Genomic DNA, 15588 nt, shown 5'->3' on the forward strand with positions numbered 1-15588 from the left:
AGAGCCTCTTCTGAACAGTTTGTGTCAACAGCTTAAGGGGTTCAAGAGCAACAAATACCTGGGACATCTCCCTGGATCCCAGTGCAACTGGGATGGTACTGCTGCAGACCTGCCACAGCCCCTGGAGGGAAGGAGAGGTCCAGAAAGTTGAGGCTGGGTTCTAGATTTAGCCAGCACAACTCCTGGAACCATGGCACAGGCATGGAGATCTGACTCCATGCTCTGGGAACTGCAGCCCCATTGTGTCCTCCTGGCCCAGAGCACCCCACAGTAACTCTGCCCCTTGGCTGATACACTGAGGCGTCACTGCCACCCGAGCCCTCAGCAGCCACACAGTCACCAGGAGGAAAAGCAGCTCTCTATCACCCCAGAACCCACACAAGTGGTTGGAAATGCAATGGGGAGTGGGGGTACATCAGGGGAAGGCTGGTGTCACAATCTATCAAAGCAGAAGAATAAATCAAGGGTGGAGGCACCAATCTGAGGACTAATGCTGCACCCAGAGAGGGTGAGCTGCATCCTTCCACAGCAGAAGGCAGGAGAGTCTTACCTTTTAACCGGCCACCTGAGCTTTTTAGGGAAACAGGCCCATCTCGGATGAGCTTCCGACGACTCAAGTCCTCTCTTGCAAACATCTGGCCACTCTTCATCCTCATGATGGACTTGCTATCTGTCCGGCTGTAAATCTCCTCAAGACGCTTTTTCTTTTCATACTTGCTGACTTTGCTGTTGACTGCAGCAATCACATCTTTAACGAGGTTTAATGACTGAGTCAAGTCTTCATGTTCCACGTCGTTTTCTTTAAAAAAGAAACAGAAATATCTCGATTTGACTTTGTGCAGTCTAACTTCCCACTTTTACTTCCTTCCTTCCTCTTCTCCCAAGTTCCCACATTATAACTTTTTGGTACTTAAATGAGACATTTTTCCTCCTTAAAGAGAGTTTCACAAAACTTGTCACATATACATGGTTGAGGCTGGAGAATATTCTAATACACTTTGCATCTAAGACAGTAAAGATGAAATGTACAAATTAACTACATATGTTAGCCAATATCAAAAAAAGCAAGCTGGGAGAATTTGGAGTATAGGCATGTTGCTCCATAATTAGCTACAGACAGACTTCTAAAAACTAAATCAAGGTACCTAAACAACCAATCCTAAATGGAAGTATGGAATTGAGTTATCTCTTTGCAGTGATGTGAGACAACAATGACTGGATTAGCTGGTAAGAAAATCTGCTTCGTCTGTAAAGGATGAAAACTTCACACTAGACAAACAACTATGTGCTTAGAATAGAGGAACTGGTCCCTACCTTTGGTGTACTGCAGTATCCTTTGTAAAAGAACCGGGTACTTTGTGATTCTCTGTGTTACCAACAAGATACATTCCGGAATCCCAAGACGCCTCACCAGGGAGCTGCTCATTTTTTTCTAAGGAACAAAGATGAAAATTTCAGTTCTGCAGCAAAACACTCCCCCAGAGTGCAGAAAGGAGGTGTTTTTTCCATTGGCTACACCTGTCCTGCAGAGTCCTACCTTGACAAATGCCTGAAAGCGCTTCTCCTTCGAGAAAAGCTCTTTGAAGTAATTGACAGCCTCGTTGTGATGCCCACAGAATTTGCCGTACGTTTTCTTCATTCGCTCAGCGTTCTCCCCAGAGAACTGCAAAGAAAGGGACACACAGCTCCAGCCTGCACTGAACTCCTGGGGTGACATCCCAGCAGTGCCTGCCAGGCTCTCAGATGAACTTGATGAAATCAAATTAGCCCAAAGCATTCTCAACCATGCAAGCAGATCACTAGAGAGTAAAGACTTGTGTTGGGGACTTCACTGAGCTCACACCTACAGCAAAATTTGCAAATCCACTCCCATGGCTTAAAAGCCAACCACAAAAAGAGACAAAAGAAAGACAGAAACTGTGGATAAAGAAAAGTAAAATGACACATTCTGAGTTAAACACCAGGTCAGTAATGCAGCCAAGAAATACACTTTTGCTGTGAACTGTTGCCTACACTGCAGTCTGTGGCCAAACTGTTTTGTGCCTGTCAGTGAAAGCTTCTCTTTCCCACAAAATGAACTAAATTAATTTTCAACAGTAGACCTTCCTCTGAAAGAGCAAAAAGTGCTTCAAAAAGCAAAGGCAGAGATTTGTATGTGTGAAGAGTAAAGGTGCCATCAGCTGTGCTTATCTGACAGGCACAAATAGGAGGGAAGGAAAAGCATCTGGCTTCCAGCTGTGTTCTCAGAACTGCAAACATTTTCCAGCACTTACTTGATTCACTAGGATGTCACCTATCCTCCTGATAACAAAGTTCTTTTCACTTTTGTCTGCTAGTGACTCCTTCTTCCTTTCCAGAATCCGCTGGAAAAACTGACTGTGGATGTGCAGCAAGTTTTCCAGGCAGGGAAAGATCTTGTCCACGACTTGCTGATCATACTGCAGTTCCTTTACCATGGCTGCACTGTACACATCATTCATGATCTTCAGGGTACGGACATGGTGCATTTCTGTCTGCATTAGCTCTGCATAGGATGAGGACAAGAGTTCATGGGTTAAAGCACAAGGAAAAGGTGCCATTAGAAAGCTTTTCCATAACTGGCCTTCTCTAAGTGGTTTCAAAAAATTTCATGTCAGGAATTGTAACATCAGTCAAGAGTTTCATGTGTGAGAGAAACAGGAGGGAAGAGGTGCCCCACACCAGAGAGCTTTGGATGTTGCTGCTGGGATCTCAACCTTCAGCCTGCTATCTTCTTCTTCCTAACACCTCACTGCCAGCCTCCACACATCCCCCTTTTGCCATACAGGATGGCTCCTGAATCCCTCAGGAAAAGACTTCGTAGTTAGCTACTTGTGGTGGAACCCAGTTTGAAAGTCATCAGCAGACAAATGAGGAGAGGCAGTTTCTGGGGATTTTGATGGCTTCTGGATATGTGAAATGCAGGAAGACAGCTTTCACAGAATACATTACATTCCTAGGAACTTCAAGAATCAATGTTTGACTTTTGAGGAAATTAAAGCGATGTTCCTATCAAGGAGCTTTTTACAGTGGGTGAAAAGTGAAGATGTCTCACCATAAATCACATCTTGCCGTTTGACAACATCTTTGTATTGCTGCTGTAGGAACTTGCTGTCCACTGCTTGGCTCCAGGACTCTGCCTCCAGCTGCTTGGAATCTAATTCCAGATCTCCCATGAGCTGTCCTTCATTCATGTCTGCACCTTCACAAACCAATATAAGTGCCATTAAGATGTGGGTAATTTGTCTCATTTGAGATTCCTGTCTAATTATTTAGGTTTAGGCTCTGTCAGTCACACCACAGACATCACACACCTTCTCCTTTACTGACACAAATGATCACATACCACATAAAGCCTACTTATGAAAAACACTTTTAAAGGTTATTTCCTAGTTTCCTGTTCACCATTTTCACATGGACCAAATTCTAGCTCAGATAATGTATTCCTAATCTACCATGAAACGACATTGCAGTTAAATAAAAAACCACAACAGAAGAGGAAATGTTTGTCCCTGAGCTAAATTCCAAGTAACTCAACTGTAACTGAAACCTTCTAAATGTTTTTCCATAATTCAGTGAGCTAAAGAAATTACTATGTGGGGCGTTGTTTTAGTTTATCATACTAATATTCTGAGATTAAAATAAATGCACTTTAATTGTCCATTATAAAAGACGACAATTGCTGAAAATGGATTTTCTATTTCTGGAAAGCAGCACTGAGACCTTCCTTCTCCTATAAATGCCATGGAGATCTCTTACCTTCATCAACCAGTGACTCCATGGATTCATTAACCCGGCTGATTTTATGTAAAGAGTCTGTTGACTGCGACAGGAATTTCCAAGTGTGTATTAAGCTGTCATCATTCCCAACTCTGCAGAAAAACAGAACACACAATATTGTTTATGACAAAAACCCAGCCAAATGTACTTTCAGATAAGCAGAATAAATGCATTTAAAATACGAATTTAAAAACAAAACCAGCACTGCATGATTACATACAGAAATGTGCCTTTATGTGTTGTTTACTAACTACCCACTGGAGCTTGAGAAGCTGTAAGTGCTACAGTTATGAGTGACGGTGCTTTCCATAAAGAACCACTCCTGAGGTTTTATAGTTTGGAAAACTCCATTCCAGTCATGTCCCATCCTCATTGCCTTTGGAGCAAATAGTGCGAAAAAATGCCACACCAAAGGCTATACAAGAATCCTTATCACTAGCTCTGAGAAAGATCAGAAAATGGACTGAAATGAATAGCCAGGACATTCAAATTGCCAAGAATAAGCCAGTCCCTGTGACTGCCTGACATGTAGAACTGCTCAATATGAAAGTACAGTAGGAACCATAAATTAGATTTTCTTCTATGTTTTTTTGTAATGAGTTATGTATAATGCCATCTAAAAACAGGAAGACTGCAGCTCTGTGCCTTCACCCTCTTGTTATGGGCACAAAAGTTAATACTACACCTGAGCTGCCAATGTGTGTTTGCACAGCATCCAGCCCAAGCAAGGGAATTTCTTCCTAGGAGCCCAGAGCATCCCTGGGAAGTGGCCTTGAATCTACCAGGCTAGCTCAGCTGTGCCTCTGAATTCCTGCCATGACTAAACTAACTCACACAAGATTGTGCAGAAGACAACTGATATCTATATGATAACATCAGTTATCTATATGATAACTGATGTTATCATATAGAACATGGCTATTTCTCTGTTTGTGATCCCTTTTGTACCTGTAACGCAAGTCACAGCACGTGAACTTATTTCTAGTGAGACTGAAATTATGTCTTCATGTTAGCAGTGTCAGACAACACACATGCAGAGTCAGGTGCGCAGGAAGGAGCCTTACCCTGCAATGTTCTGTATGGAGACGCTTTTGGAGAGTGCAGTGGGCTGCTGTGATCTCCTGTTGCTGAAGGTGGAGGCGACGGTGCTCTCGTCGGGCGCGAGGATCGCGGAGCGCGGGCGCTCCTTCGGCTGCGAGCCTGCAGTGGAAGGGTGGGAGAACAGTCAGCCCATGCAAACACCTTAACCACTGGTAACTGGCATGGGGACAACTTAAAGGATCCAGACTCTGAAATCCACTGCCTTTTCTTTCTAGAATCACCCCCAGGGGGTGTCAGCAGTTAGGAACAGCCATAGGAAAGGAAGACCATTGACCCCTGAGCAGAAGTCAGTGCACTATGCTTGAAATACCGATGTGGGACCTGCAACTCCAGAAACACACATGGGAAACTGAATTTAACTGTTTTGATAATTAACCTTATGTCACAATCCACCCTGTTGCCTTTTTATTTCCCTGGGTCCATAGTCATATAACCTTTGACCTTGATGTTTCTGGTGAAACTCTTTTGAGATACGTTTCTCCTATCAGGAGGTACCCCAGAGAAATGATAATTCCGATTTCATTATACCATCACGTACCTTTAAATAATCTGTTCATATTAATTCCAGATTTTTCCTTCTTCAGATGCATTTCTACTACGTGGACCAACCCCTCTGAACTTCATGATAAATACCACAGTGATTACAACTGTATTATATAGTGTGGTTCCATACAAACAATCATTTATCTTATCAAAGCTTATCACTTAAGCTTATCAAATCATGGCTCTACAAAACCAATCTGGGCTATTTCACACCTATTCTTCATCCTTGGTCACACTGGGTCACTCTGCAATGCAGTGTGTATCTCAGCAAAGTCAGGAGCAGTTGTCAGTATTCCTCCTTCTCAAAATTAAACCTTCTATTTTGCCTACCTGAAAGCCCAAGACTATTTAAACCAAAAATAACTGTATTTTAAATTCTCTCCACTTAATACTCATAGTTGGATTCTTTCCCATGTAAGACACCCATGGACATAGGCTGCATCTTCCAGATTCTGTGACCTTAACAGTTATAGGCCTTCTGCAAGCTACAACAGACAAGTGATTTTTCTAAATCTGAGATTATTTTATATTTCCTTAAAGCTACACAGACACTGCAGAAGGGGATGAACTCTGGACGACTTCTGTACAACTTCTGAAGTCTCAAATATTGCTTAGCATGCACAGAGGATGCTCTCATCCTGCTTTGTTAAAAGCTTATTTTTCATAATATCAAGTATCAGTTGTCAAAACAGTTAAGAGCAGCAGACACAGACCACTCCCAAAGCAGACGGAAATAAATTGTCTTACTTTTGTTCCTCATGGTTACTGTGGGTAACGAAGAGGTATCGTGTGCCTGCAGCATCCCTCTCTGTGGCTGAAAGAAAAATTAAATTCACTTTAATTTCTTCCTCCCTTCTCCCAGAAGGTTGTGCCATGTAACTAAAACAAAAAAAAACTGTTTTTTTTTTCCTGAAGCCTCTCAGTGTATGTGTATTTTTAAATATATTTTTTTATTTTCTCTGAATGAAGTGGGCAAAATAACAGATGGAGAAATGTTCAGTAAATATGAAAATGTGAAAGTGATGACAATACTGAAGTGAACTGAAATCATAATTACACAAACATTATTTAGCTTGGAGAAGCAAGTTCCTTGAATTTGGAGTAAGCATGAAATCTGTGAGTTCCTCATATAAACAGTATATTTAACAGTTTTCATTATGTGAAAGCTTTAGCACTAGGGCTGAAGTTCTTTACAACAAACTGGAAACTTTGTGACCTGTGGTAGAAAGTGTTTATATACATACATATATATATATATATATATTCAGTAGAGTAGATTAAATCCCTTACCTTCATTTTGACCTTTGCACAAGAAGCAAAATTCTCCTTACAGCCTTTGTGAACAATTGCATTACAGTCTGTCAAGAAAAACCCAAAAACCAATGAATGAAACAAAACCCTGCAGAAAACAGGTCAATTTTTGCTGTTTGTAATCTGAACTGTTAACTTACACAACGGAGAATTGTAACTTTCAGGCATCATTGTGGTTTACATGACTAGCTACAAATACTGAGAAAGAGGCTGCTTTCCAGGAAAATTAGCCCTTTCTTTGTTAATAATATTTCCTTGGATAATTTAACAGGAAATTCTGTAAAAAAATCAATGCAAGGTTGAATTGTCAGGGGTCTTAGATTAAAATAAAAAAAAAGGAAAAAAAATGCCCTCATGGCATTCTCCCTCTGAAAGCAAGGTGGAAACCAGAAGCAGGAGACAGAAAAAGAAACCAATAGTAGGGCCAGTATTTCTCTGAAAAGACAAATACTGTTCTCATCAAGACAAGGACTATGAGATCTAAAAGACAGGAAGAGGACAGGGGAATTGACTTACACAAACTCAGACATCATGGATAAGATCTAGAGCACAGAACCCAAGTGCTGCTGTACTGCAGGGTTCCCAGAAAAGGTAACAGGAGCAGCATCTGTCAGGAATCCTTGAGGTTGGGACTTCCTGCTGGAAACTGAAGTTTCCAAAAGCACCACATTCACCAGTGCAAAGACCATCATGCTTTAACACCACCCTTTGCTGCACATATGTCAGAGCAAAAGCTGGGTGGCTTGGTTTTTTGTCTTTTTTTGAATACCCAGGGTCTGCTCATGACTTCTGCCAGCAGATTTCTGGGAATCAAAGTTTTCAAAGATGATTAAAACTGTTTGGTTTTTTTTGTTTTTTTTTTTTTTCTTCTCCATAAGAATTGAGAAATGGAGTTCAGGTTTTAACTCTTTTGGCAGATGAAAGATCACAGCTCAAGATGAGATTCAGTAGCTTAGCGAAAAAAATTCCCACTTATTCGTGACAACACTAACACAGATAATGAACTGGGTTTTACAAGTAAGTGTGAAATTCTGAATTATTTCTTGAAGCAGAAAAAAAAAAGAAAAAATTCTATGTCCAGAATGACAAAATATGCTCACACTTCTAGAATCTCTTACATTTGGGATGACTCAATAAAAACCAGTAATTCTGATATTTTGACAGAGATCAGGGCAAGGTCATAGGGTGCTACTATTCTGACAATGTCTCAAAGCTTCCTGTGCAAGAGAAGACAGAACAAAGCAATGTGAAAAGTCTTGCAAAAACCCACAAAAGAACTGTAAGCTTTCAGACCAAACAAGGAAGAGGAACAGAACCTGCTCCTCTGGTGCATGAACAGAGGCAGTGAGACAATTCAGAATCATGAAATTTACAATCAAGCCTTGAAAGCCTGAAGACAGCTCTTTAGTGTGTACCATTTGGCAAAAAATTTGATTTTTTTGTGCTAAAAAAAATCTGGTTGCAAGGACTTTATTCCTCCAATTCAACTTTTCAGCAAGAAAGAAGTTCCTCTAACTCCTCTGTGTCACTAGTATTAATAACTAAAACCCTCAAAACCTTATTTTCTGCATCACTGACCATACAGAAAGTAAAAGAAGACAAGGCAGAAAGCTGCTAAAAATTAGGCTCGTTTGTTTCAGAGCATGCACAATCTTTCAGCATTGAGTAGATGTTTCAGCAAGCTGGGGGAACATCACTGAAGAGCTGAGACATTGATTTAAAATACCCAGTGCTTTGAAAGGCATTTAAAGTTATCCATAGGTGAGACAGAGCAGTGGTGTAGCACCAGCCTACATCAGCACAGGAATATCAGAGCCTCTGCTGCTGCTTATCCATCATTTCCAAAGCATCTGAGGCTGATTTTAACATGCAGTGGGAGAAAGAGCCACTCGCTGATGTGAGCTCTCAAAGTAGGCCTTCACCAAACATTTTTTATGACATTCATTTCCTGCCCAATGCAGAAAACATGCAACAATTTTGCATTGTACCTTGAAAACAAGGAAAGAACATCTGTGCTAAAACATATGACATTGTTGGGTTATTTTAACTCATTAACATATAGAGCATTAAACTGGGATATATTTGATTTTCTATGTGGCTTCAGAAGCTGTTAAGAAAATCAAGTGGGGAAAGGGAGAGGATGCATTTGAGAGTTTGTAATTGTTGATGTTTTACATTTCCCATCAGGCTGACACAGAGCGTGTCTCAGACAAACAACTCTGCTGAAATCTCTTCCAGGAAACTCAGAAGTGCCATTTGGGATTCAGCTGGCTGCTCCTTCCCCTGCTCACATCCACCAGCAGGAACGGAAGGCTCCAGCCTGGGAGCAGTTCCCGCAGTCGCTCTGACTCATTTCTAAGCTAGTGGAGTAAAAAATTGCTAATAGTGAGGAGAGGAAAGCTTTTTCTACTGAGCTATAGTGGGGAAAAAATGGGTTTTGTCTGCATATTCTATAGCCTTGGGTTGCTGCATGAACCAAGCAGTATTCCGGTCTTGACCACACAAACACCGCAGACCTTATCGAGCTACAGGCAGGAGAAACCGTCTGATAAGAAATGAGGACAAAATCCCCAATCACTCAGAAACCCTCAGTGGGGTTCCCACCCTGCCTGTCCTGTGCTGCACATCCTTCACACGCACACAGGTAGCTGTCATTTGACCTGTGACGCAATTTCTTGTTCGAAGGGAGCAGAGGGTCAGCATTTCCTTTCTGTACAACGTGGTTCCCGCTGTGGTCTCACCAAAGCAGTATTTCAGAGAATTAAAGCAATACACCACAGATGGGTGGGACATTTTTTTTTCACCATTGGAAGGAAATAGAAGCCACGATCCAAGCCAGCTGTCTCTGTCCTTTGTCCGTCTTATCAAATCACCTCAGCTCCAAGCCACTACATGCAGCTGAAAGAACCAAAGTTCTCCTGACTGATAGAGCCCAACAAAGGGTAGAAAACCCCCTGGCATGCTGTGATGGCTGAGCTCAGGTTTAGTAAAGAGGTTTCAGGACACCTCCATGCAGCCACGACTCATTTCAGTTCAGTTTCCACAAGGCGACACACCGCTCCATGAATCACTATCTCCTAAGTCTCCCTCCCACCTCACATCCTCAAGCAAAAGGAAAATAAAGTGTAAGATTTGCATTTTCCATGCCAGATTCAATGAAAAACAAATGGAAGGGGGGGAACCCCCCTGACTTACTTGCACAGTAGTACGAATCCTTATTGAAAGGCTTCATACAGTGGTAACAGGTTGCTTGGGCTACAACGGAGGTTGCAGTGAAGAGATGTCCATTTAACAGCTTCTTATCTTTTTCCTTCTCCTTGGAATCTTTGTCCTTCTCTTTAGTTTTCTCTTTATCTTTCTCTTTTTCCTGCCGAGACAGAATGACCAAAAGCCTCGTCACTGGCTCGTCTCTTCCCTAGTTACAGATTGCTCAGTGTTTGCCTTTGGCACGGCGAGGGTATCGATCGAGGTGCACCTCAACAATGGCCATGTGTCTGCACAGCTCTCCCTTAAAAAAGCCCCTGTGGAAGTGGATTTACATAGTATTGACTCACACAGGTGTCTCACACTGCAGATGACACCGAGACTGTTCTGAAGTCACTTATTTCCTTCTACCTTTGTTTTAAACTTGCTTGGCTTAATAACTTTACCTCTTTTCTTTTCCTGGGCTCTCATCAGCCTCTTCAGCACTTTAAATAAATTGTGCTAAATACAAATACCACATGCAGTGTGTATCAGACTTTCAACACAGCTCATTTAAGGCCAAACCATAAGGCTCGTGATTTGCAACTGCATTTCTAATGGAGAACACAAGCTCTTCCTCGGTGCCTCTACAGCCTTACTGCCAAAATATTTCCACCTCTGTTTTCCTTCCAACTAGCAACTTTTTCAACAGTTACATGCGACCCCAAGTAACCATGTGAAGCTTTTTGGCAAAATGGATATTTTACAAACTCTCAACCTACGGCACCAAACAAAGGCTGGAGAACAACAGCAATACCATAAAAGACACTCTCATCTTCCACAAGCCAGAATCAACCTCTAGGCTACTCAGCTTTGAAAGATGACAAGCACAGACAGCCTCTCCAACTTTCAGCAGAGTTTTTGATTCTTTTCTATCACTACCTTAGAAAGAAAATAGTAATTACTAAAAATTTGAAACATTTTTCCCTGCAGCCTTTCATGGATTTGGAATTCTTCCAAACAAATTCTAAAGGCAACTCCACAGAAAAACTCTGAATTTGAATTATAACTCCTCATCTTTCCATGTACCAACCTACAAAATGTTTATGACACTAATCAACTTCAGGTCTATACTTTTAACTGTTGCTGCATATTTCCTGGCATCTCAAGGAGAAGCTTTACCAGAAACTGGTAAAGGCTTCTGTCAGCTTATCTTTGCATTTTGTTATTTGTATGCCACGTGCCCTTTGCCTAATACTGTCCCAGCCTGAATATCAGGGAGCTGCAGAGCTGCCCATGTAAGCAACTGCCATTAAGGGGCTTAAAGAGGGATGGAGCTCTGCAACCACTGCAGGGAAACTGCTGAGCCCTGGATGACACACTCACATCATGAGCAACTCAGCCTAAGGACTCCTCTCCCAACACATCCCAGGCAAAATGCCAGTGCCGGAGTCTCTCCCTGCAAAGTGTCAAACAGAAAGTCTATTTACTGGCCCCAAAACTGCTGTTTTGTTCTGCAAATAAGCAAAACTAGGAGTATTACCATATGGAATAATCCTGTCTGAAGCAGAAAAGCTGCCAGAAAAGAGTCTGCATTGCATCACATCTCCGCCTCCTCCGAGCCATCAGCTTGGCTCACACCACACCACAGGAACCTCCACAGCCCCATTTTCCACCCACTGACCTGCCCATCTTCAACCACATCCAGCCTGGAAGGATTCAGGAACTAAAACTCTGCAGTTTAGGTCTGGGCTGATGGTACAAGTTGATGCCTAGAGTTTTGCTCTACTGCCAAGCCTTGTGAAGCTCCAGGAGAAAAGATCACTCTAAGCTCAAGCCAAATCTTGTGGCTCTCATGCTGAAAGGAGATTTCCCATCCTATACTTTAAGCCTACCTGAAGTTCACTGCAAAACCCAGCAATTCTGAAGTCTAATTTTTGATTTCAATTAAAGCTGAACGGCCCCAGGAAAAACAGGAAATCGGTGCACCACTTTCAAGGAGGAAGCAGCAAACTCCACACAAGGGCTGCCAGCCACTCCACTAAAAGACAAGGTCTCACAATGAAATTTTTTTCAGCTTTTTCTTTTTTCCTGTGGCAGTTACTGGAACTTTATTTAAAGAAGGACTGTAGGAACAAGACTATATTTGTGCTGTTGGAGCTGCCAGTGAGATTTGGAGCCCAGCTTCACGGCTGAAGTGACGTGCCAGAGCAGCCACCACAACAGGTACGGCGGCACCGCAGCCACGCCGCGACAGCGGATCCCACTCCCCAGGAAACACCCAGCTCTTACCTCCCAGTGCTTCAGTCCCACCAGCTTCACTGTTATCTGAGGTACTTCTGAGAATCTATTCCATTTTATGGACATCCTTCCCCTGGGCAGGAGAGCTGCTCCCCACCAGGAGCTGCTCCCCACTAGCCCATGGCGATGCCAGAGGCTGCAGCAGGGCCGGGGACAGGAGGCACAGCATGGAGGAGATGAGCAAAATGGGGAGGTGCCCCTCCCCGTTTTGCTCAACTCCTCTGTGCTGTGCCTCCTGTTGGACAATTGCTGACTTCCTTAAAGACGATTTTAGCTACTTTGCTATTGCTTTCATCTTGCCCTACCTTAGCTTCCACTGCTAAAAAAACCAAAACTAAAAACCAAACCCATACAGGCAGAAAAGGATGTGATTGATATTTTACAAGTCAATATAAGACCACCTTTTATAAAGGTGGAGGGGAGTAAATCAAACACTCTGTCATGTTTGGGCTACAGAAAAAGTGAATTTTCACATACCTCAGTGTTGCTATGTAGTACTTCAGCAAACAAAGTGCTGCAGAAGTTGCCCAGACAGAGAGGTTTTGTGTGTTTGAGCTCCTCCTGCTCTGCAGGTCACGTATATTCCCTGCCTCCTAATCCTTTCAAACACTTGCAACTCCTACCATACACCCTGAAATGCTGCTGCTGGCACAGCACTGCCTTATTACTGTGCAAGGCAACGAAGAAGAGAAATTACTCATGCTAATTGTTGTAATTTCTCAAAAGTCTTGACTAAAATGAAAAGGAAAAAAGAAAAAAAAAAAGAGGGTTTTTTTCCTGAACTGAAGAAGATAGAGCATGCATGTTTAAGACTTTGCAAATGTGAATCAGGGCACTCTGCTAATAGCAAGAGATTCACTGATAATCCCAAACAACATGCCAGGCAAGGGTAAATTCACACCAACACCAACTTCTATCAGTATCCCCTCCAGTTATTGCTCTAAACACCCCTTTATTTTAAAGGTTTTTTTCACATAACTCTCTAAATTTTCAAAAGGCTCAGATGTGCTTTATTTTGCTTTATTTCATCCCAGAAAAATGCATTTCTAATGGTCTGGACATGACTAAAAACGAGCTGGAAAGACACTGAAGCCTCCCCTCCCTCCTCACAGCCCAGAAACCAACTTCTTGTTGGTTTCAAACTTCCTCTTTCAAGGTTTGTTGTTTTTGCTAGTTCTGTTTTTAACTATAACAGGTTTTTCTCATCTAAATGCTTCTGAGAAATCAGTGTTCCAACGAATTTTTTGGTCAAATTATTTAAATGTACCAGTGGAGCCTTAAAAATGTACATAATGCAAACATTCCACCATGAGCAGACAAGAAATTGTAACTTCAATGATATTTTGGCTTTTATTTAGTATAAGTATGAGCTGCAAATTTTGTCATGCAAAGACTTAAACACAGAACTCCTCTCTGCTGCCTGTGGGCATTCCACAAATCACAAGAAGCACTTACTTTGCTCTTCTTGCTGCTGGACATTTTATTCCTGAGGTAGCTGAAGGTGCGGCTGACTTTTGTTACACCTTTACCAGCAGAGACACTGCTGCTCTCTTCAGATATGCTAAAATTAAAAAAAATATGTATATATAAAAGTTGCTTTCATATTTTTTTTTCTCCTTCCCAAAGTGTCTATTAAATGGATAGATTATTTTTAAAGGACAAATGCAATTATTAGCCAACACAGTCTAGGTGCTTTATGGTGTTTTACCAGAGAAGGAAAAGTGAAGACAAAATGCCAATCCACTCATTTTCAGATAAATTTCAAGGAATCCTCATATCTGTTTTGAAGCAAGCCATGCCATAGCACCCTCTGCTGCTCCCCTTGTCAAATAACCAGGAATCATTAATGCTGTAAAGAACCATTTCCTTCCAGAGAAAGGCATCCAATGAACTCTGAAAAGGCAGTGAATGCCTTTAACAGAAACCACACTGTCTGCAAAGCCTTCCCTGAGGAATGAGAATACCAATATCAAGTAATAAACCACAGTGGCTATGTATATTAATTTAGGACTTTTTAGGATCCCATATAATTTTTGCCAGCCTTTACATGCACAAGCTTATGACTTCTTCAGCTCTGATAAAAGAATAAGGGAACTATTATTGCATTAAAGGACACGGTCTGTCAATATTAAGTACAACACAAACCAAAAGCAGAACACAAATACTAATTAAACCAAGGAGGAGAGGACAGCAGAGAGCAGAGGCGAAGAGCCTCCCAGTCACAAAATAAAGCCAAAGCTGTTAGTGATACAGAGACCAGACCCCCAGTGCCACAAACGTCCTTCCTCCAGGGAAGCACCTTGAAAGCCACCAGGAAGATTATCTCCTCTGTGCAACTTGCAAGGATGGAAAGTAACACACAAAAACAAGATCATTTTGGCCTTTGTTATAGAGAGTTAGAGAGAATTAGCTACAGGCAGAAAGAACTACTTTTAGTGTAACATAAAACTTAGGGTAAACCAATACCCTGCAGTAATGCTGGGTATTAGCTATGAATAAACAGAGCCTTGTAAAGAGATGAGACTGAGACTTTCATATTCTGTGATCGAAAACATTCTTCAGCCTTTAGAGACACAGGACTGATTTTCACAGCTTCTGATTTCAGCTGAAGTGCCCTGGTGCCAGGAAGGCTTTGGGGTGCCCAGGGCAGAGCCCAGTGCAGGAGTCTCCCGAGAAGAGGCAGGGTGTCCCCAGGATACTGCAATATTGCACTGTATATACTGCACTGTATGTACTGCAACACTGCATGGTATATACTGCAATACTGCACGGTATATACTGCAATACTGCACGGTATATACTGCACTACATATACTGCAATACTGCACTGTATATACTGCAACACTGCATGGTATATACTGCAATACTGCACTGTATATACTGCAATACTGCATGGTATATACTGCACTACTGCACTGTATATACTGCACTACTGCACTGCATATACTGTAATACTGCACTGTATATACTGCACGACTGCACTGTATATACTGCAATATTGTACTGTATATACTGCACGACTGCACTGTATATACTGCAATACTCTACTGTATATACTGCAATATTGTACTGTATATACTGCAATACTGCACAGTATATACTGCACTACTGCACTGTATATACTGCAATATTGTACTGCATATACTGCAATACTGCACTGTATATACTGCAATACTGCACTGTATATACTGCACTACTGCACTGTATATACTGCAATACTCTACTGTATATATTGCACTACTGCACTGTATATACTGCAATACTATACTGTATATACTGCAATACTGTACCTCTGCACTGAGGAGCCCATGGAGCCGCCGAATGACTGCGCACCTGCAAAAGATGGGAGGG

At 41.9% G+C, this 15588-nt stretch overlaps 1 protein-coding gene across 12 annotated transcripts in view; it reads right to left on the bottom strand.

The window, feature by feature from the left end:
• AKAP13 (A-kinase anchoring protein 13) overlaps window positions 1–15588 on the bottom strand; it is a 206665-nt gene that overhangs the window by 17745 nt on the left and 173332 nt on the right. For 11 of the 12 annotated variants that reach the window (XM_041418359.1, XM_041418364.1, XM_041418363.1 and 8 more), the window contains 12 exons: window positions 15528–15570; window positions 13693–13798; window positions 9949–10120; window positions 6733–6800; window positions 6190–6256; window positions 4863–4998; window positions 3778–3890; window positions 3074–3220; window positions 2274–2524; window positions 1538–1663; window positions 1315–1432; window positions 551–799 (listed from right to left, as the gene is read on the bottom strand). In XM_041418359.1, the coding sequence (XP_041274293.1) occupies window positions 551–799; window positions 1315–1432; window positions 1538–1663; window positions 2274–2524; window positions 3074–3220; window positions 3778–3890; window positions 4863–4998; window positions 6190–6256; window positions 6733–6800; window positions 9949–10120; window positions 13693–13798; window positions 15528–15570 (1596 nt within the window). Of the gene's footprint in view, window positions 1–550; window positions 800–1314; window positions 1433–1537; window positions 1664–2273; window positions 2525–3073; window positions 3221–3777; window positions 3891–4862; window positions 4999–6189; window positions 6257–6732; window positions 6801–9948; window positions 10121–10178; window positions 10275–13692; window positions 13799–15527; window positions 15571–15588 lie in introns of those variants that run through there. The other variant, XM_041418367.1, reaches the window with a different exon arrangement.

The sequence above is a fragment of the Onychostruthus taczanowskii genome, unplaced genomic scaffold (genome assembly GCF_017590055.1).
Source record: "Onychostruthus taczanowskii isolate IOZ18803 unplaced genomic scaffold, ASM1759005v1 scaffold6, whole genome shotgun sequence".
Taxonomy (NCBI): Eukaryota; Metazoa; Chordata; class Aves; order Passeriformes; family Passeridae; genus Onychostruthus; species Onychostruthus taczanowskii.